The 23,333-nt window shown below is 44.5% G+C and overlaps 1 protein-coding gene across 1 annotated transcript; it reads left to right on the top strand.

Moving 5' to 3' along the window:
* Window positions 1–385: 385 nt before the first annotated feature.
* Window positions 386–23,171, top strand: nadka (NAD kinase a). The gene is given in 15 exon segments (XM_080015902.1): window positions 386–657; window positions 2,459–2,524; window positions 3,553–3,724; window positions 10,150–10,233; window positions 17,034–17,163; window positions 18,338–18,446; window positions 18,559–18,644; window positions 18,738–18,840; window positions 19,257–19,399; window positions 20,547–20,646; window positions 21,286–21,443; window positions 22,074–22,156; window positions 22,929–22,953; window positions 22,956–22,982; window positions 22,984–23,171. Coding segments are annotated over 13 exon segments (1,293 nt in total). The 5' UTR covers window positions 386–657; window positions 2,459–2,524; window positions 3,553–3,572; the 3' UTR covers window positions 23,077–23,171.
* Window positions 23,172–23,333: the final 162 nt, after the last annotated feature.

Here is a 23,333-nt window from a genome sequence, read left to right as displayed (position 1 = left end):
ATGATGACGATAAAAACCTCGTTTCAGAATATGAGCGGGATTTTAACTTCCTGAAACTCACCGTTGAGTTCTCCGGTAATTGAATCCAACATAAAATAAATGAAAATGTAAAAAAAAAAAAATAGATTAATAAATAAATACATGCGTGAATACATAAATAAATAAATAAATACATATTAGAGGCTTTTTTTTTTCCGAAGGTGGATTCACAGATAACGTCAATTCCGCCAACGTGACGTCATCAGCTCCGATTGGTCCGCCGGACCCGGAAGAAAAACGGCAGCGGCGCGGCGGCCGCGTTCCCGGCTCCGATTGGTCCGTCGCCCTGGACCGGGAAGTGACGCGGCGGCTCGCTTGACAGCTCGCAGGGAAAACAATCCGAATGGCGGCTCAGCGAACGGAGACCACGTCCATCGCCCGCCCGTAGGCAGCGACGAGCCCGGCGCCGCTTGGTTTCCATGAACCCGGTGTTCGCTCCAGCCCCGCGGATGAAGTGCGACGTGGCCGATAGCTAACGACGCGTGAAAACGATGGAGCTCTGACGAGCTAACGCGGCTCAGCTAGCCCCGAGTGACCATGTTGCGGAACCCGCCGCCGTTCTCCCCGAGTCGCTGCCGCCTGTAGCCCCGTGGCCATTTTGCTGCCTATTAACTTCTGGTAAGTGCAGCACTTGCGAGTCAGTGTTGGAATGCGGCAAATTCGCGATAAATACAATACTTCTATTGAACTTTTCTTTTGTGTACATTTTTAATACAAAGGTTTTTCGTTTATGTTATTTTTTCATGTTCACTGCCACTTATTTTCTATGTGTTAGTTAGTTTTAAGGCCTATAGGCATATTGATACCTTTTTTATTCTATGTTAATATATTTTCTGGTTGTTTCTATTCTTATTACTGTATTCGGGGTCCCGCACGAAGTGCGTAAACTCTGTTGTATTTGTACGTATTTTTATTAATAACAATAATAATAATAATGATAATAAACATAATAATAATAAATAGGGGTCCATTCCGTTGTGATGGTCCTCTATGGTTATTGTTCAGAATATTAGTTTTCTTCTCCTTGGCACTTTCCGGGCTAAAAGTGTCTGGAACAGCACAACCGCTGCAGCTACGGACCCTGTTGTGGTCTTGTTGGAACTGGGACGTCGCAAACACCTCATGGTTCTGCTTTCATCCAAATCGATCCACATGCGGAGCAGGAATTGGCGAAAAACCCACGAAATCTGAAGCAGCCTAACATTCGCGCGTCACCGACGGGCCAGCGTTCTAAAAGTTCCCGTCGGGTGGCGGAGCGACATGAGTTTGTAGCGTAAGATGCTGTGAGACATCACCATCATCCAATTCCTTATTAATGTGCAGTTTGTGGCTCTGAACGTCCATTCGCACCGTGCTGGTGTAGACTCAATCACTCTGTGTGTGTGTGTGTGTGTGTGTGTGTGTGTGTGTGTGTGTATGTATGTGTGTGTATGTGTGTGTGTGTGTGTGCGCCGGGGCTGTAAGATTGAGCGGCGTTGTGTTCACCTTTCAAAAATCTGTGAGTTCATGGGGAGTTTCATATTTTCTGAACAGGTCGGGAAATTGTATCCGGAACATTTTAAATAATCACGCAACGACGTCAACCCTTTTGTGGTTTCATGGAATCGTAACGCTTCGGAAAACTCGGGACATGAAATAAGACATTAACACACAGAAAGGCGTCACCACTAAAATGATGTTACTAAGTCATTGTTGCCACGTACGGCATCAACAGCTCAAACTTCCATAATTACATTACATTTTACATTTAGTCATTGATCAGGCGCTTTTATCCAAAGCGACTTACAATTATTCAAACACCGACGGACGCAGCCATCAGGAGCAATTAGGGGTTAAGTGTCTTGCTCAAGGACACTACAGCATGCTATCAGGAGGAGCCTGGGATCGAACCAGCGACCTTTAGATTACTAGACGACCAGCTCTACCTCCTGAGCTACCATCCCCGTAATTACGCCATACCATAATTACGTCATTATTGCCCCACACAACACCAAACGTTCAAGTGTCCGTCACTGAGGCTGCAGCTCTATTTACACACACTTTGCCATCAAACTATAACAACGACAAGGTTTGGTTCAGAGGCAAACATGGACGGTTGTTTTAAAGAAACGTCTCGTACGTGCAGCTTCCTGCAGCTAAACGTAGGTTAAAATGAAAAGGAAGAAGACGTTCAATAGTGACGAGTGCTTCCATAACAAGTCAAATTCCAAATTAATGTTCATGTCCAATAAATGTTGTTTATATTACATTACAGGAAATTAATCTATTTAACTGAGTTCTTCAATTTTAGATTTTTAGCACAAGAATACGATAAAGTACAAATTAAAACCAACATGTATTTATAATGTTTGTGAAATAACATGTATTTGTGTTTGTTTATATAAAATAATTACAAAGTTTATTTTTATTCTTGTTACAGATGCCGAAAAATAGCCGAAAGTCTAAGACAATAAAGAAGCAATTGTCCAAACATCCAACCATAGAGGTCAGTCACAATGTTATCGGAGAAAATACAAAAGAAAGACTGAATGAAAATCTCTATAAAACACAAATTTAGAAAAAGACTATATATATATATATATATATATATATATATATATATAATTTTTTTTTTTTTTTTTTTTTTGAAAGTACAATCTATGGAAAAAAAAGTTCTGTAGAGCAGCCTTTACAACATGGTATTTTTATGGATGCGTGTTTACAACCAGTTGATATTGCACAGGAAATGCTGGATCAGCACCTTGAAGGCATTTTGTCTGTAGCACCAGCGGGAGGGAAGAACCCTGGAAGATTAATGCTAGATGAAACCAGCGAAGCAAAATGTTTCCAGGTTCTTTTCCCAAAAAGGAATTGGTGGTTTTACTAGACACTATCAATTTCATCAATATCAATTACAAATTTCTATCAATTGTCTCCAGTAAAAGGAAAAGCTCTGTACATGAAACCAGTCTGCACACACAATGAGGCTGAATTTGTGTAGTTTTATGCCGGTTTATGTAAAAATCTGCACAATGAGATACGTACCTAACACGACTAAATTGCTGCCTGCAGCTGTTGTTGTTATTATTATTATTATTATTATTATTCTCCTCCGCTGAAGGTGCCTGGCGCTCAGAAAGAATGAAACCCACAGACACAAAACTTGGAAAACAGGTTCCACAAACGGGATTTGGCCAGATGGTGGCGCTGTTAATGACCAATTTAACATTTTGTCTCATAGCTTCTGATCCGCTGGTCGTAGAAACTAAATTCTTGTTTTTGTTGCTATAATAATAATAATAATTATTATTATTATAATAATAATAATAATTATTATTATTATTATTGCTTCTTTGTCAGCTGCTGTAGAAGAACTGAGTATCTATCTAGAGGTGGGAGTTCACTTTTAAACATGAAGAACGCAGCGCCTCAAATCTTGTCACAAATTACACAAACCATATGCAACACAGTTCTCTGTTCCAAATTGAACACCATCAGAAAGTGAAGTTCATGTCCCCGTCAACCCCACCCCAGCCTGCCTGTGCCTGTCTGGGATGGATGGTAGAGAGGAGGTCGGGGTCGAGGCTGCTCCCTACTGCTGCTCGACCTGTGATGGCGGCGAGCTCCACGGTCGCACCGCGACCCTCCGCACCAGGAAGACCCGGAGCATGAGCAGCTCCTCCGCCAGCAGCTCTTGTGAATACAGGTAAGGGTGGAATGTAGAAGACGATACACTTTATCCATCCCTGTAGGGAAAATTGTCCTTTGCGTTGAGTATCCGGGAGCAGTGGGCACGGCTTCACACCATGGCAGCCCAGGTACCAACTCCAGATCTGGAACCAATGCCTTGGTCAGGGGCATTGGCAGGAGTGTCAAAGCCTGACACGTAATGCAGTTAGTGAATAGAATAATATAAATAAAATCAAAATATAATAAGACTCAAAAAGATAATACAGAGTGGGGGTACAAAATAGAAGTGAAGTGAATAGAGTTGTGTATATGGGATAGGCTATTTGTATATACAGATATGTGCAGTAAAGTGCATGTGAATAAAGTGTGTATGGCGATATACAGTACAGTGTACAACACAGTAACACTGAACAGAACAGCAATAGAGCGCAGTATGCAGTAACTTGCAGTACAGTATGCGACATACAGTACATTAAGGCAGTGGGGCCTGTGTGAGTGTCTCAGTACTTTTTGTTTGGACCCCTGGTGAGTTCAGCGTTGACAGCTCTTATGGCTTGAAGAAAGAAACTCCGTCTCAGTCTCTCTGTTCTCGCCGTGTGACTGCGGAGGCGCTTGCCTGACCACAGCAGCTGGAACAGTCCGTTGTTGGACTGGTGAGGATCCTTCATGATCCTCCGGGCTCTGCTACTACACCTCCTGGTGTATAAGTCCTGCAGGGAGGGGAGTGTAGTTCCAGTGATACGTTCAGCTGAACGCATCACCCTCTGCAGGGCCCACCTGTCCTGAGCAGTACAGTTCTCAAACCCGGCAGTGATGTTGCCTGTCAGGATGCTCTCCACTGCTCCACAGTAGAAGGACTTGAGGATCCTCACCGAGACCCGGAATTTCTTCAGCTGCCTGAGGTGGTAAAGAAGCTGCCTCGCCTTTCTCACAAGAATGTCTCTGTGTGTGTCCACGTTAAGTCCTCCGTTATGTGGACTCCCAGGTACTTAAAGCTGCTCACCCTGTCGACAGAAGCCCCACTAATCACCAACGGCGCCACAATCAGCTCCTTAGTTTTGCTGACGTTTGAAGGAGGCTGTTGTCCTGGCACCAGAGTGACAGGTCAGCCACCTCCTCGCGGTAGGCCTTCTCCTTGTCGTCGTAGATCAGGCCTGCCACGACGGTGTAGTCTGCAAAGTCGATGATGGTGTTGGATCTTGTGTCTTGTAAAATGTCCGTTGTTGTCATGAGTTTATTAACCGGAGGGAAAAATTCCTCAGAGTGGCTTTCACAGGAGAGTAAAAGTCAAAGCCTTTTGCCAAGATGATGAAAGATTGTCCCACCTGCTTGTTTTTCTCTAAATGTCATCAAGTTTCCAAGTGAGGCTGGTGGATTGGAGAAGAATACAAAACGGTATGCGTAACATGTTTGTTAGGAAGTTTTGCAATTTGGAAAAACTGGATAGTCAAATCAGTGTGCTGTCAGTCTTGTATTTGAAATAAGTTTTAAGAAAACAACGTTTTCGCAATGCGGCTATCTACAATGACTTGTTCACCAAGTAGGAGGAATGGAGAGAGAATTTAACCAAAAAGTACATGACATTAAAAATAAATCATAAGGTATAGTTTATGAGCTGATGTGCAAAATGATACAGTTGAAGGGAAAACAACAACAAAGAAATGGCTTTTACCGAAAGATAAAACTGGGCCAGAACCAGTTTTAATAAAAAATATTTTTTAATTGCAATGCCATGAATTTGCACTAATAGACAATGATTCCGTGTTCATTCAAATGTACAAAAAATCTATTCATCCGTGGAGCCTCCCAGCTTAGTGTCGTCATAAGACACCCTATACCTACACGGCAATTATCCTAGCCCTACCTCAGAAATACCAGCTTTGCTCATTGATGCGGCTGAGGCTGTATTTCACCTGTCACTTGGTCTACTGTGAGAACCAGGCCGCTCAGAGGACTTTGAGCGCTGCACGGAATGCACCTGCGAAGCGTCGTGGGAGCACAGGCAGCTTGCCTTCACTGCTCACTTCAGCGCCACTGACAGGAACCGTTCACCTTGACAACACAATATGTTTCATCCAAAGGTTCAACTTTAGAGAGTCAATGACTCAGCAAGCTTCTTTGATAAGGTTCAGTGCAGATAGTGAGTGCTATATTATTCTTTGTCTTTTATAATGAATTATAGATCAGTATACATAACACACACACACACACACACACACACACACCCTCTGGTCTGCCACACAGTGTAATTTTTTTTTTAAGAGCTGCTTAAAAAAAATGTAATTAATAAATTAAAGTGCAACACTGTACAACATGAAAAAAACACTACTTTTGAAGTGCAAATCCTGGTCCACACCCCTTTATTCATGTAAACTGTTGCAGTCAAATTGTTTTCAAAATATGAAAATTATAAATAAAGATTCAACAACAGTGTAAACAAATATTAAGGAAAAAAAAAAATCTGGACACTTTATAATAAATAAATGATATAAAACATTTTTTTTCCCCCCCCTATGTTTTAAAGTGCAACCAAACATTGGTCCATACTCTTAACCGAAAAAATGTTGCCATGAAACTGTTTTACAAATTTAATAATAATTAATTATAATAAAAGAATGAGCAACCATGTAAACATATCACAACAAAATCAACGAGGACACTTTCTGATAAATCAATTGCTATGGCTCACTTCCATGTGCCGACCACCACACACACACACACACACACACACACACACACACACACACACACACACACACACACACACACACACACACACACACACACACACAGAATTAACAACTTTAGAAAGGCTTTCTTCAGTCGTCCTTTGAGACGTTCTTTCTTCCAGAAAACCAGCTGATCCACATGTTCTGGAGATGGAACACTTTGTTCAGAATGAACGATGTCGCCTGCTGTGTTGAACACACGCTCATAGGGCACACTGGTCCCAGGGGTGTGGAGCTACGTTTTGGCGAGGTGCGCCGGCTGGGGGCGCTCAGACCGGGAACCCCAGTCCAAGGCATTACCATTCAGAGCCATTTTGTCACCTCAGCCTGTACCGTCTGTCTGGGGCACTACGCTGCCTGGTTTGGGTCCACAGTGCGGAAGGAGTAAATGCCTTTGTCTTGTTGCAAGCAGGGACATATTCCTGCTCTGTGGAGTGACACTAAGGAGTGGTAGTTTTAACAGGCCCAAGTACCTTAACCAAGTGTTCAGCAGTACTGATGTCACACTCTCTTAGTGTGTTGACATCACCAGCCTCTTTCCTCAGTTTTTGGTCTGGAAGTGAAGCACATAGTGCAGCCTGCTGCTGCTCCAAAAACCTCTCCACCATTTCATATGAGCTATTCCAACATGTTAGAATGTCTTGTTTTAGCTTGTGTTCAGGAAGACTCAGTCAGCTTGTGTCTCTCTGAGAACTGCAGTTGCCACAGTGCTCCTGTGGGGGGGGGGGTAATGGCCCAATCCGCCTCAATCATCCGAGAAGACGTGCTGCAGCGCTGCATTTTAACCCTTTCTGTTGGTTTCTGACTGGTCACTGTTACACATGCCTCTGTCGTGCGCAGTGTCCGCCCATCTGTTGTCACAGCGACTCTCGTGGCTTCCTTTAAATCTAATTTCACACATTCTTGGTCTCATTGTGCAGAGCGGGGATGCATTTTTCACGAAAACGGTGTCTGGATGGCGTAACGCACCCTGGCTCTTATATATGCACCAAGTCACAAGATCCTTCGTTTTCCACCGCGCTCTACGGCCTCACGTCTTCACGTATAAAATGAGCGATGGCAGACTTTACACTCATGGCTCTTTTCTCAGTGCGGCTTAAAGTTTATAGAAAGCAGTTGCTCACCAACAGGGTTGTTTTGGCTACTTTGTCCGGTGTGGGAGTACTCTGGCTGTCAGTAGCTTATTTATTTTTCAGATGACCGGCGAGGTTCGTCGCATTAGCGGTGTATTTCCCATTGAGTAAGCAGTGTTTACATACCGCACATGATTTGTCCAGGTTTCCCCTCTTTCTCGCAGAATCCAGAATGTTTCAGATTGGCGAGTGAATGTCTCCGCTCCCGCTGCCTCTGGGCTGCTGAGACGCCATGCTCGTTTACTGAGCCACCAGCGGGAGCTGCGCGGGCATGGCACAAGCCGACAATGACGTTGTATTCAGAAAGGAGATGCTCTTCTACAATTAACAAACAAAAAAACCCCCAAGAAAACGCAGCAGTTTTCTGATATATTAACGATCGTGATGGATGTGTCTTGTATCGATGAAATTCGATCGTCGTTCCTATAATCGATATATCGATCCATATCATATTATGTGTATCATCCCTATCACCCCTGAGATAGATATTCGATTTCTTTAGATGGAGATGAAAAAAAGATGTTTCAGGTGGTTTCCTAGAATTGCATTGGAAGCGATGGGAGATCAGTGTTTGCTCTTTTATTTCTGATATGTCGGCCAAAATTGATCCACAGCACAAGTCAGATGTGTGAAAAGGAAAGGTTGTGCAAATTGCTCCAAAGGTACAATCTGTACGATCCATCAATGCGTGACAAAAAATAACCAGAGGGCATTTTATTAATGAATTCCTGGAAGGAGATAGCGCCGTCTCTGTCCAAACACCTGGACTCTTTTAATTCCTCGGGACTTCTTTATAACATTTACACCGATGCAAACAGTGTGTGTGTGTGTGTGTGTGTGTGTGTGTGTGTGTGTGTGTGTGTGTGTGTGTGTGTGTGTGTGTGTGTGTGTGTGTGTGTGTGTGTGTGTGTGTGTGTGTGTGTGTGTGTGTGTGTGTGTGTGTGTGTGTGTGTGTGTTATAAAACTTGCACTGACTACAATAAATACGCATACATTTAACACTGTCTATTTTAAATGTACTTCTCTTTTCTAGTTATTCACATCCTTCCCTTATTTGTAATGTTTACAGCAGTTCTTTCAGTTTCCCCGGGTGGCACCCGCCACAGCATCTACATCCTTCCTCACAGATATTTTAAAGCGGTATTTGACCTTAAAGTCGGTGTTTCCATTATGTGAAATAATAAATGGTAAGGAAGCATGAAACCTATATTGGAGTGAAGGTTCTGGTATCATTGTCACTGACGGGTGTTTTTACAATCGGATCTTTGTGAAATGCCATTTTCTCTTGCAACACTAGTCTCATTCTTTGGTAATAAGGAAGTTAAGCTCATTGTAAAAGGTATTTTTTTTATTTTATTATTATTATAATTTTTTTTAAATAGCATGTTGAAAGACGCTCCCTCCCGCTTGGTCTTTATAGATCATAGCCATGCAGGCATTTTTTTTTTGTTCCAGGGCGTCCTGGCCTCTGAGCTGTTAGCAGATACCAACCTGGTGTTGATGTAGTCGTAGGGGAGGCGCCATGCCGAGTGTGGCCGCTCTACATCACAGGGTCATGATTTAGGCCCGCCCCAAAAAATCGGGATCACAAAAACGTTGAGAAACATTTAAACAGTCTAACTCCACAATTCAGTACTACGCCGTTCCCTCTTTTCACATGTTTTCAGCAATTACGTTCTTCCATGTCTAATGTCTTTGGAAACAAATCACTCAATTTACTTTTACTGGACTTGAAATCACTTTGAGATGCACGGAGAAAGTTTAACCAAAAGGACAGGAAAAAAGCAGCAATAATTAAATTTCGGATTTAATGGGATTTCCTTTTAGAATTGTTTTCATTGAAATCAGAAGCAATATTTTATGAGCTGATGTGTGAAACATTTTATACCATTGACGTTCACCCAAAATGAACACTTGCTAAGACTAAAACCCCAAAAATTGGGCTCTCGTCAGCAAATACCGGAACACGGGCCAGCTGTTGGGTAATTGATTTTTGGTTTGACTGCATACAAAGCAGGATGAATAGCGGCTGTTTTATTTTGTGCTTAGAACTGAGGCTGGATCAAAGCTCTTCATTCATTAAAACGCCTCCTGAGTCTTTTCATTTTGGCCGAAGATCAAGTCGCAGTCGCGTACGGTCTTGTGCGCCCAGTCCCTCCCTTGGTCGCGATTAGCCCAAAGCTTTGGCTATCTTGGGTTGGAATTGCTGTGTATACTGTATTGTGTAATTTCACTGATAATATAATGTGTACCATACTATGTTAAGCAAGGTTACAGTGTGTATTAGACAATCAAGGCTTTTGTCATAATTGGCATTGACGTCTGATAGCGTGCCACCGTAAGATATGTCAAAGGTAAACACCAGCAAATGGATCTCATATCTGAACGGCTGAATGAGAAGATGGCTGAATCACCTTCAGACTCCTTGGCTTCCTCCTTTTCTTTTCTTTTTTTTAATTTTATTTTATTTTTTTTGGGAATGAGCTGTGTTGTGCAGTCATGCGTGTGTCATCCTAGGTCACTGTTCAAGTCGAAGGTCCGCTGTGTTTTTATGTCTCTTTCTCACCCTGTTGTTCCAGGAGAACCCAGTCCCTCCATGGACCGAGCCCAGTGACCACATTTGGGCCCAAGGCATGTATGCTGCAGAATCCACATACGGTCATGTAAGTCGGACAAGATTCATTTCAATTCTTACCATCATACTTCTTTTTGCGACTCAGTTATTTGTCCAGGACTTTGCATTTCCACCGATGCAACGTCCCCTTAACTTGCCTCTGAATTGAAACTGATTTCTTTGACGTGGAGGAACCTTTCCTTTATGTCAGGGGCGGACGCGGCTTTTTCCACAACACAAGTCACGCGGCCCACTGGTGCTGTCGCCGCACTTACTTCTCATACAGACACACAATGATTCATTCAGTGAGTTATGGCATGTTCTCTCGTAACGGCTTACCGTGCCCCTCGGACTCGGCCTGACTTTTGCCCTCTTGATTGCCATAACCCCCTAACACGGCTGCTGGCACCGCTTCCTTCAGATTGCGTTAATTGAGGGATAAGCCAAAGCTGCTAGGCAGGTTAAAAGTAGTAGAGCGCTGCTATCTTTGTGCCCCAATGTAGGCTACACATGGAGTGGACAGAGCGCTGGGTGGACAGGCCAATAATAGTCCTTCCCATTGAAGAATTGGGCTGGGCTACAGAGGAAGACATCACAATGTTTTCATTTGAAAACATTGTGATGTGCTATTAAATTCCATGCAGAAAGAATACAAAAAGGACAGTATACTAAGGCGACGTTACATCATCCGTCCCGTATTGATAACCTGACATTAAAAACAGTGTTTCTTGTTTTAGAGAAGGCCGTTCTTTGGTTCCGTCTTGTCGGTCGATGCAGGGAAATTTCTGTGCACAGGACACCCCGCCCCCCTTGCAGTCTGGCTTTTAATTTGTAGCAGTGCAGGGAGGAGCATGCCCTTTGTGGTTTAAATTATTATTATAAAAAAAAAAAAAAAAAGTAAATCCTGAATTTGAAAATAAGATGAACCTTTTAAGATGGGCTTTTTACATTCACATTCGGATCAGTTATTTATGGACTTTTTGTGTGAGCATTCAGAAATTATTTGTGAGCTGTCTAACTCTCAGGGAACATTTGCTGCAACTAGATAAAACTTTTTTTTAATATTATAAACACTCTGCTGTAATCACTCCAGAGATGTCAAATATGGTCTTAAAATTTGAGAAGTCTGTAAATGTTGACTTGGAAGATGCATAAGAATCCTGCTCTGACTTCCAAGGAGGACGTCAAACATCGAGCTCTCATTGGATGCCAATCCTCATTGATGTCTAATTACACTGCTCAGGGCTTGTTGCCAGGGGCCCACTTCACCATTCGGCAAGGACGGCAACCGCCTGGGACCCCCAGCAGCCAGGGGCCTCATGAAAGGCCCCATAGCACATATTGTATAAATTAGATATCAACTGATGTTTTCATTCTAATTTATCCCCCACAAAATATCATCCACTAAAATGCCATGTTATTATGCATTATTAAAGCCGTTAATCTTTTTGACGCCGTTGATGCGATTTCCGAGTTTGACTCAAACGCACGAGTTTTACTCTCGTTTTTGTCAACGAATCCCTAGTTGTTCATGTTGCATACTGTAGATCTGTGACGTATGACTGTCGGAGAAGGAGGCCATTCGACTACATTTCATTTCACATCGCCGTCTGAGGAAACGAGCCTGCCTGGTCACAAGGGAGCAACTAGTGCAAAAAAACAGCTCGGGGGCACGGGAAGACTTTGTCACTCCCTCTCTCTCTCTCTCCTCTCGATCATTTATTTACCAATATTACTGTAAAGCCTTTGTACACGTAGATCCCTGGAAATGATAATGTTCTCTCACGGGAGACTCGTACAATGGGTAGTCTTCACCGTACGTGCCAGAGCTGGCTGGAGCGGTGCTCTGAAATGAAGTTCTGTGGTTGCACTGAACCAACACTCCAGTTGGGTGCAAAGTTATGCCCTTCGTGGTTTTGGGGTTTGACCGTGGTTCAAAGCAGGCGGTTGCGTGGCGAGCTGCTATCTCTGTTTACCGTCGTCAAGCTTTCAGGTCCCGCCCTCCTCTGTTCCAGGGCTTCAAATTAGCAAAAGAACAGCCTTTTCATTGCCATGGGTAAAATTTTGTTTCTGGTCATTTCACTTTGATGACTCTGCATGAGACATGACTTGCGTTACAATTTGCAAAGACATTTCAGACACAGCAGTCTTCCACAGTTTGATATATTTGTGATTAAAATGGAATATGTCTTTAGAATATTTCAAAATCAGTACTTTACAGATATGATTAGTAACACGCTTTTAATTTGACAAGACCTTTTACTGACCCCAAAGTCTTTTATCTAACTTCCTAAGATGCCTTAAACGCGCAAAACTTTCTCTTATCATTTAGGGTGTGGTTGTGAAACTGTTCTAGGAAGACAGGTCCAGCCAGCTGCGTGTGTGGCCCTATGTGTGTGCTTGTTTGTGTGGGGTAACATGCGCATATGGATGTAGGTGTGTATCCGTTTTTCTTTCCCCTTCAGAGACAGTCATTTTTGTTTTTGATTTTAAGCTTTATTTATACAGGGCAGATTGCCTGTTTCACATTCATACGCACACAGCGTAGATAAAAACGTAACATGAAAGGGAACAGTAAAATATGGTTAATGTAAGGCAAGTCTAAAAACAGTTAATGACCAACTGCATTTAAAATCCTGCTCTTGACAAAAGATTTCAGTCCTCCTGTAGAGACCCAGTCAGTGTTTGGGAGCGTAGGTGACATAAGCCACATTTCTTGGTCAGGTAATGGGACAGATGGCTGAACAGGAGTCCATTTAGATCACAAAATACCATATTGTTAGGTCCCATCTCCACCAAGGAGGTCCTAGACACCCTAGATCTTTCTCACCCCCTGGAGGTTTATTAAAAAAAGAAAAACTAAAGTTGTTCCGTCTGATACAAGGAGGACATGTTCCCCAAGCAGGTAGTTTCAGACCCTTCCACGCATCACCTTCCTTGTACGAATAAGCTCTGCCAAGCAGCTGCTCTGATCTAGTTTGAAAAACCTCTTACAAAGCAGTTTACTGCTCAAGGCAGTAAACTGGCAGCAGATAACTTGATACAGGCAGCATTACATTTCAACTTTGATATGATTATATCATATAAACTGATTTTCACATTAATTGTTTCTTGAAATATTTTCAGTGTTAAACCAAAAAGAAGGCATTATGATTTAAAGGCCTGATTTAAGACTACTTGAGCTGCAATGCCAGTTGCCTGACTAAATAATGTAAATACAAATTAAGCTGCCCAGCCAGATGCCTGACTGAAATAACGCAAACATCACTGAAATATAACGGGTGTAAATATGAAGTAAAATCTGTAAAGGCTTCCTGGGCGCTATTTTATTTTATTTTATTCCCCCTGATGGAAGGATAATATTTTCTTTACATAAGTGAGGTTTAATTTGCTGTGGTGAAAATGTAATCCACCTTAGGACGGCACATCAGCGATTTTATATATTATGTCGTTGATGCATAACAGGCTTGGGAATTAAATATTTTCACTCAATACGGCTTTTGAATGGACCTCTATGGGAATCTACGCTCCAGTTTACGCTTTGCGCCCGGAAAAACAGAGCCGAGGTATTAAAAAAAAAACAAAAAAAAAACGGCAGGGGTTTAGGAGCCTGCCGCTTTAGTGACACTGGCGCTTCTGCTCGGTGTGACCTTCCGTCCTTATTTTTATTTGTTTCAACTTATTGTCATTGCACAGAGTACACGTACTGAGGTAACAAAATGCATTTCACCTCCTAGTAACTGACGTATAGAGGAGCAGTGGGCTAACATGGCAGTGTATCGAAAGCTCTTTAGCAAGACTGACGTGTTGCTTCTGGTGTGGCCCAGGGGTTAGTCTCTTAGCTCTATATCAAACATTTGTCTTATAGTCTAAAAACTAAACTAACAAACATTTGTCTTATAGTCTATTGGCCAAATAAAGGTCAGATTAGCCTAACTTAATGGTCTATAGTTTTAGTTGAGTTTGATGATATTGGCAGCATCATTTAGAATGACCAGCTATAACTTATTAATTCAGAGTATTTTAAATATATATTGAAATAAAATTAAAAAAGCATGACTAAGATTGTACTCCTGTAATAAAATTGCCCATATACATAGTTTCGCTTCAAATTGTGGTCATGTAGAATACAACCAGTAAAATAAAACACAAACACTTCCTCTCCCCCATTTTATGGTGAAGGTTTCCTCTTTCCTGGAACGATAACTTCTGTTTCTGATCTCTGTTGTTGCACTCGGAAAAGCCTGTTCAGTCACAGAGCCTTGTCCTCCAGAAACGAGGAGTGTCCTTTGTTCCGAGGGAGCGGGGTGGGCGGGGCCAAGGTGATCTCACTCTCCAGGGAGGGCCTTAAGATGAGCGAGAGGCTTGTCTGGGCAGCAGAATACACTTGGAGATTTAGAGTGAGGAGCTCACTGGGACAAATATAGACACGAGGGACTTGTTGATGTGCTGCTGGCACTCCCGCCCCAGCGTGCTTCGTGACGAGGGGACGGGTCGGAACCACAGCACATGGAGAGCCGCTGCACCTCAGGGGCCATCTGTGGCTGTCTTCGAGCAGACTGGACAGAAAGTTCCTTTTCTTCTTAATTCACTTATTTTTAAAGGAGCTTGTTCGTTGGCGGGATGAGTCGTTTCTCCGTCACCCGCCACACCTGTAGACTGGAGCAGTAGTTGCAGGCCAACCTGGGATCACCTGAACTCCCTCACCTTCCCACAGCACAGCAGCGTTCCTCGTCGCATGCAGACAACCATGAAATTAGACACCCATATGCTCCTGGATAGCCCCGGGAACGGCAACAGAGTGTGGAAATGGTGAGTGTGGGTGCCTCCCAGGTGTGTGTGTGTGTGTGTGTGTGTGTGTGTGTGTGTGTGTGTGTGTGTGTGTGTGTGTGTGTGTGTGTGTGTGTGTGTGTGTGTGTGTGTGTGTGTGTGTGTGTGTGTGTGTGTGTGTGTGTGTGTGTGTGTGTGTGTGTGTGTGTGAGTGATGGGTACTGTGCGTGTGATGGGTACTGTGTGTAGGTGTGTGGGATGGGCAGTATTAACTTGGCACCGGGGTTGGTGTACAGAGAAGGCAGCCGCATCACAGCGCGCAGAAGTCGTATAATTGTCTGTTTTGTTTGCAGTTGTTTGGAACATCCAGCTACAGTAGCCACAGAAGACCAGGTCATTTCTAGTGCATGGAGCTCAAAACTGCACCTAAACACAGTTTATTTTCCGCATTTTGGTCGATTGCCTCATACCTGTAGTTTACAGGAATGAATGAGCTTCTACGCTAGTTTTCATATCTTCCTATTCATTCATTTGATAACAAAACAGTCCTATTTAGATGAGTAGCAGATCAATGTTTTTTGCTATTTTTGTTGAGGTTGATGGGAAGAAAATTAACCCAACCGCTGTTTTTGTATTCTTTGAATTCCTTGAGTTTAGTTAATTCCAAGTAGTGGCCGGTTTGGCAACCAGGTTGTGTCGCATAATGCCACCACAGCATTGCGTCCTGCTAATGTTATGTGTGTGTGTGTGTGTGTGTGTGTGTGTGTGTGTGTGTGTGTGTGTGTGTGTGTGTGTGTGTGTGTGTGTGTGTGTGTGTGTGTGTGTGCAAATGTGAGGGGAGGGGAAAAAAAAAAACAACACACGAGTTGTTTTTGCTTGTGTGTGACGAGTCACATTTAACATGCATTCTTGTAGGACCCCAATTTAATTAAAAACAAACCGTGAAGATCAGCGACTGCGGAGGCTGGGTGCAAACAACTGGATTTTGTGACAACAAATGAACAAAGACTTATTCATTTAGACTATCCTAATTAAAACATTGATTTGATTTTATTTGGGTTTTTGTTTTGTTTTTTTCCTGCTCCTTTTGCTGAGAGGTCCTTGTGCTGACCAGGAACCAATTTCCACCCTGACTGGGAGTCATCTGCCTGCTTCCTCAAGTCTTTACATGTATTTCCCCCGCATGTTAGTGCTGACTTCCATTTTCCATACAATACAAATGTGAATCCGTGTCAAATTGAGTACTGCCTGAAATGACTGGGCTTTTTACTAATGTTCTACACAGAAGAGTGAAATGGCTATGGCACCAACCAGTATACAGTATGTGTGTGATATTCCATGATAGCTGTAGCCGACTGCCGTCATGGTAAATGTCTCTCATCTTGTCCCTCTATGTGTTTTTTTGCCTCAAGGTGGGTGCAGTAGAGCTGCATACTATTTGCCCGAGTTTCAAGTTTTACTGCTTCTGATTTTGGTTCATATCTGCAGGTGCTCTTTGAGTTGCATGCTTACCTGTCCTCTTCCTATTCTTTTTTTTTTTTTTTTTTTTTTTTTTTTTTTTTTTTTGTCGTCTGTGTGTGATATAATGGCTTGGCACCACTGTCGATGGGCTTCCTCACGGAAATTTGATTCACTTGCTGCGCAACAGTGTATTTTGCATTAGAATGTCCAAGATCGGGACTGTGTATGGATTTACTATTTTCAACAACGTGTCAACAATTTAAAAAAAAAAAAAAAAAAAAAAAGTAAAGCCAGAGAAACAATACATTAGTGGACACATTTACTTATCCATCTGTCAATAAAGACAACACAATGTCCTTTATAAGCACATTGAGTTGTCTTTATTGACTATTTGCAACTGCTGTTTCAATAAACGTCACATACTTAACTAAATGTAAATAGTTCTGGGTTATTTGCTTGCTGTTTGGGCGCAGCTGGAGAACAGCATCCCAAAATATATTTACCTAGCTTTGTTATTGCGCCATAGCCGGTACGGTTATTCCACCTTTTTGTTGTTGCTGATTACTGTCTGTCCTCTGTGGAGGTTAACGTAGTGTTTCCGTCCAATGTCTGCCTCAGGCACATTCAGGATCCGGCCAGCCAGAGGCTGACATGGAACAAGCCCCCCAAAAGTGTCCTTGTCATCAAGAAGATCCGGGATGCCAGCCTGCTTCAGCCTTTCAAGGAGCTCTGTGTGTTCCTTACCAAGGTACGGCAGTGGGCATAGCTGGCCACTGGTACTGGCTTTGAGTTTAGCAAAGCTACCATGCTTAATATTTTGTGATTAAATTGGTAGTCCTATGATGGCGGTGGTTAGTCCCATTTTTATTCATTTTATCCGTGAACTTTAAAGAGTACTTCTTCCTATTTTGGATCTGGACTTCATCTTTCCTATTTCTTTCTAAACCAAAGTATTGAGTTTAGCTTCTTCCCAAGCTGTTGTCAGAACATCCAAAACCTGTCTTTTCCTAAAAGATCGCAGTCAAAAGAAATTTTCAGCCATTTAATTTTACGGCAAAGGTTGTAACTTGGTCCCAAGTGCAAGAGATCTTCAGTGGACATCGATGTTGAAATGTCCTTGAAAAAAATAAAATTGAAATCCTGTGAGATGCCCCCCGGTTTTTGTTATTCAAATGGTAATGTAGTATCTAAATCTTCCAGAAATGTTTTTATGACATAGATGATGCCAGGGAAGTGTACATTTACAGAGACTTTGTAACAAGTTGTTTGTGGGGTAGGAGATGGACCGGGAGGCAGGTGGAACAAAAGGCAGCCTTGGCTGGACGTTTATTCACACAGAAATAAAGACGTTTGTCTTGTCAGACAAACGTTTAATTCATAACCGTCGCGTGCAGTCGGGAATGGGAGCCAGGCCTCGCTGTCAGGACAGAGGTCAAACCACCGCAGCCTTTAAAGACTCTCCTAATTACCTCAATCTCCCGCAGCTGCATCCCCTGCTGCTTGCCAGTGCAAGCTCTGTCCACCCACAGATGCTGCCGAAACCACTCCCAGTCCCCACTGCCACACACTTATAAGAATAGATGACAATGAGACATCTCTTTATATATATATATATATATATATATAATATATGCTAATATAGATAGACAATGTGACAAGGTTATATTATAATTGAATTAATATAACATTTTATTTTGCATGACGCTAAACTGCTTAAACTGTGGTGACAGCTTTGGTGCCATCGACTGTGTGTAACAATCTTCTTGCACGTATCTTTACTGCTTTATTTCATTGTCTCCAGAGGGCGGAAAATTATCTCAACATTTGCACAAGCTGTAATCATTTGACTATTTAGACTCTGAGCGTTGATATTTGAGTTGAAAAGGTCTCAGGCCACTGCACTGCCTGTCGTGTTTCTCCAGGTGAAGAACATGATTGTTTACGTGGAGAGCAAGGTTCTGGAGGACCCAGCCATCGCAGGTGATGACAACTTTGGGGCCACCGTCAAGAAGTTCTGCACCTTCAGAGAGGGTATTCAAGCCATCACACCAAATAAATCTCATGCAATACTAAAAAATAAAATAAAAAATGAAAGGGTTGATTTTCTTGAAATTTTATTTTGTTTTTCTTTTCCAACCCCCAGACCTGGATGATATATCCAATCGCGTGGACTTCATCATTTGTCTCGGCGGAGATGGAACGCTGTTGTACGCCTCCTCGCTCTTCCAGGTGTCGTAGACGCGCTCGCGCCGCCGACTCACTCCAATGGGAGGGATTTGAAATCGGCGTCTGGACGCAACCTGTCTGTTGCCTTTTTTCTAGGAGAGTGTTCCACCAGTGATGGCCTTCCATCTGGGCTCCCTCGGCTTCCTCACGCCCTTCAACTTCGACACCTACCAGTCTCCGGTCAACCAAATCATCGAGGGTACGTGGCCGAGCACCTTCCAACAACACCTCAACAGTGACCAGGGGCTCTCTCATTGATTTGTTGCACAATACAGTTGTATTGTACAGAGTGTCCGGTATTGTTGTTGTTGTTGTTATTATTTGATAGAAGTGGAGATTGGGGATTCCCATCAATGTTTTACAGCACCCTAGACCAGGCGTCCAGAACTGTCCCGCGCTTATTATTCTTTTACACCGTGCATTTGAGAACTTCCTAATATAGAACTTCCTGTTGTACATTCCAAAAACATTATGTCAAACCGTGCGGATCAATTAAGTGTTGTGATTTAAAAAAAATAATAATAATAATGTCGATTTGCGTCTTCTTTTTTTTTTTTTAAGATGACCGCAGGTGTTGCAGCCTTGTAGTTTTTCACTTCCTTCCCTTCCCTGCAGGCAACGCGGCCCTGGTGCTGCGGAGCCGCCTGAAGGTGCGCGTGGTGAAGGAAGGCCGTGACAAGAAGGGCAGGGTGGACGACCACGGCGTGATCATGACCAACGGGGATAGTGAGTGCGTCCGCAAAGCCGTGCAGTACCAGGTAACCCTAGGGCCACCATCATGACAAACTGATGCTTGTTGTTCAAGTGGTTTTAACGAAATGACGCTGGAAACGATTGGCGGTAACAAACGCCTCTCGTCTGGGGGTGGAAATCATTTGAAGAGAACAGTGGGTAACGAAGTTGTTCCTTGAAAGTCGTCGAAGTTTAAGAGCTCGTATGATGTGACACAGCCATACCCTTCGGGATTAGGAGTTGTGCCGCTGCAGCTACTACGAGATAGAATACATCCGGGGACCCGGTCCGGTCATCTTATATGATCATTTAACTTGGGATTGAGAATAAATATGGATGTCTGTCTTGATTCTTGTTCAAACTCTTTCTTCCGTGGCCTTGTACTGGGATGGGTGCAGTCATGGTGACTTGGCACATTTGACAGAACACCGTGGTGCTTTCACGTCTGCGGGCGTTAAACCCTATTGTCACCAATGAAAGCCAACATGCTCTTGTCAATGCAATGAGGACGAGTAAAATCCCGTAAGCGGTAGCATCAGGGGAAAGAAAATGATTTGACATAATTCTTTGACTATTCCACCAAGGACCAGCTCACCACTGGCAGTGTCTGATTTTGAGTCGTACAGCACAATGACCTGCCGGCGAGGAAGATAAAAACAAGAAGAAAAGAAGGAGAAAAAAAAAAAAGATGTTCTAGTCTTAGAAATGTTGCGCCACTGTAAAAAAAAATTTGGGGAAGTATGTTTTAAAATGTCCGAGCATGAAAAGTGCTCACTCCTCACTTACGATCTTAGCGTTAGACCAGCGTTGGCGTCAGCTGTTTTCTCCCAGGCGGTTGAAGACATGTTGTCCTCCTTGAATAATTTGATATTCACACTATTCGTAATATCCTGACTCCTCGTCATTTCCACCAAGAATAGAGGTCGACAGGGATTTTATGTTCCGCTGTGACGTCAGCGCAGATTCACAATAATCCATTGGTCCGAACGTGTGACCAGCGGAGTGAGGAGTGAAGGCTGTAATGCTGTTGTGTTTGAACTTAAAATCGCGACGGCCTCCATCTCAGAGCAACTGCCCAGATCGCAGCTCTGACCGAAGCGGCCGCCAAAGTAAACGGCGGTAACTAACGCGGCGGCCCGGACGGATGCTGTCGGTGTTGTGTGTGGCGACCAGGTGCTGAACGAGGTGGTGGTGGACAGGGGCCCCTCTTCTTACCTCTCCAACGTGGACCTCTTCCTGGACGGACACCTCATCACCACCGTGCAGGGGGACGGTGAGTGCGCTCCCACGGCCCCCCCCCCAGGCGCGGCGCTCCTGTGCCGCTTTCTGCCCCCGGCCGGAGTCATTGAGAGCTCTCTCGGGCGGCGACGGGTGGTTCTGCCTTCTCAGAGGACTGCTAAACGCTCCTCTACTTTCTGGGGGCGGTGCCATTATAAATAATAATAATAATGACAGATAATTAATAGCACAAATCATAGAAGCCTCGGAGAAAGTGAAGTGGGGGTGGTGGTGTTTAAGCAGCCACCCCTGTCGGTCTAGGAAATTTGGCAATGAGCAGCAGGTAAAACCCACATCCATACGCACGCACGCACACACACAGGAGCCTTGTCATATGTATCCACCTGCTCTGGGCTTGTTCCATCTTGCCCACGGGGCTTAAAATTTGCTTAAAATTTCAATGAAATGATTTGCAAATTTATAAAAAGAAAATAATTTAAAAAAAAAAGTTGTTTTATTTTTTATTTCTTTTTTTATTTAGATTTTATTATTTTTATTTATTTCAACATTTTATTTAATTTTATCACCTTGGACCTTTGGGGTTTTTGGTGAACACCCCCCCCCCCCCCCCCCCCCCCCCCCCCCCAAAAAAAGGGATGTGTGGTGACCCTGAGGTGCTGTCTTGTGTCGCCAGGCGTCATCGTGTCCACCCCCACGGGCAGCACAGCGTACGCCGTGGCGGCAGGCGCCTCCATGATCCACCCCAACGTGCCGGCCATCATGATCACACCCATCTGCCCGCACTCGCTGTCCTTTCGCCCCATTGTGGTGCCTGCCGGCGTTGAGCTCAAGGTATTTTTATTATTATTTATTATTATTTATTATTTATTATTATTTTATTTATTTTTTTATATGAGTTGGTTTTTAACAACGGGGGCCTGGGAGTTTTCATCTGCCGCTTGGGCTTGGTGGGGGGGGGGGGGGACAAAAGTCTTAACTTGAGGTGGAAAACTCCAGGTTGAGCAAGAAAAAGTCCAAGTCTCCGCTCCACCCAAACACCGATCCAGCTGATTCCACTCAGTAGCCCGAATTGGGGCGAGGCGTCTTCATTTCCCCAACGCCCACTTTCCGTCGTCAGGCGACGCAGGTTGACAGATGTGCCCGGACATCCGGACGCACTTCCGCTCAACTTCCTGTGACCCGGCGCCGGCTTGAGGGCGTAGCGGCCACATCGGCCCCAAAACAAGAGCGTGTGAAAGAATCGGAACCATTGGAAATCGACAGGCGGGCGCTCGCAAGTGATGATTAGCATAAGCACGTCAGTGGCTTCGATAAAATAACGGAGGCTTCGATCGAACCGCTTATTTTTTCCAATCCGTTTCATTATTTGCGCGGAGTTTGGTGCCTGTAGCGAGGAAGCCGACGGCGGATCTCGAACCGGTTGAAGCGAACCGGTTTGGCCTCTTCTGTCCCCCCCCGCAGATCATGCTGTCGTGCGACGCCAGGAACACCGCCTGGGTGTCCTTCGACGGGAGGAAGAGGCAGGAGATCTGCCACGGAGACAGGTGAGTCGGGGCGAAGGGGCAAGCGGTGCCAGACGGCCGCGGTCAGAGGCGGCGACGTCGTCAAAGCTGACGGACGTTCCATTCCTCGTTGTTTTTAAAATTGAGGAGAGTGACGGGCGGAGGCGCCTTTTAGACAAGTGTGAGGAAGGTGCCGCGCCTGGGGGGGCGGGGGGGGGGTTCAAAGGAGGAGAGCTGAGCCACGGACAAGGCCCTGGATAATGAGTTTAGCCCCCCCGCACCACCCTCACACACACACCACCCGAACCAACTGCCTCATCACTCTTGGGCTTTGTTGCGTAACCCTCTCAACCAGAGCTTTTGGCCTGTTTGTGGGCAAAACCCACTTCCTGGTTCCGTCCGGTCACCAGGGAAGCAACAGAGATGAGAATAGAACCAAATCTACAGGGGTGTGTGTGTGTGTGTGTGTGTGTGTGTGTGTGTGTGTGTGTGTGTGTGTGTGTGTGTGTGTGTGTGTGTGTTGTGTGTGTGTGTGTGTGTGTGTGTGTGTGTGTGTGTGTGTGTGTGTGTGCGTGCGTGCACACCTCTACACACACACACACACACCTCTACACACACACACACACACACCTCTACACACCTCTACACACCTCTACACACCTCTACACACCTACACACACCTCTACACACCTCTACACACACCTCTACACACACACACCTCTACACACACACACACACACCTCTACACACACACACACACACCTCTACACACACACACACACACCTCTCCTGACGTGTTTGTTCCTCCTTCCAGTATTACCATCACTACTTCCTGCTTCCCCCCGTTCCCTCCATCTGTTTCCGGGACCCCGGTCAACGACTGGTTCGAGAGCCTGGCCCAATGTTTACACTGGAACGTGCGGAAGAAGCAGAACTACCTCAGCTCGGAGGACGAGTTCTGACCCCCCTCCCCCTCCCGCCTCCCCCCCGGGGCCCAAAGACCTTTTGTGAAATGAGGTCACGGGTCTTTTATTTACATTTTTTGAGGCGTGTCTCTCTGCCCCCCCCCCCCCCCCACCCAGGGGGCGGGGGGGGGGGGGGGGGGGGGTCCACTGCGGCTCCTCCTCCTGTCGGGAGGGGTGGGGGGGGGGGGGGTCACCTTCAGGTCTTTCTAGCACTTTCTAATCCTTTTTTACATGGAGCTCAGAGGTGGGTGGGG

This window comes from Zeus faber (genome assembly GCF_960531495.2).
Source record: "Zeus faber genome assembly, chromosome: 15".
In the NCBI taxonomy this organism is placed as follows: Eukaryota; Metazoa; Chordata; class Actinopteri; order Zeiformes; family Zeidae; genus Zeus; species Zeus faber.
The sequence above is the reverse complement of the archived record's forward strand: the minus strand, read 5'-3'. Positions and strand labels throughout refer to the sequence as shown.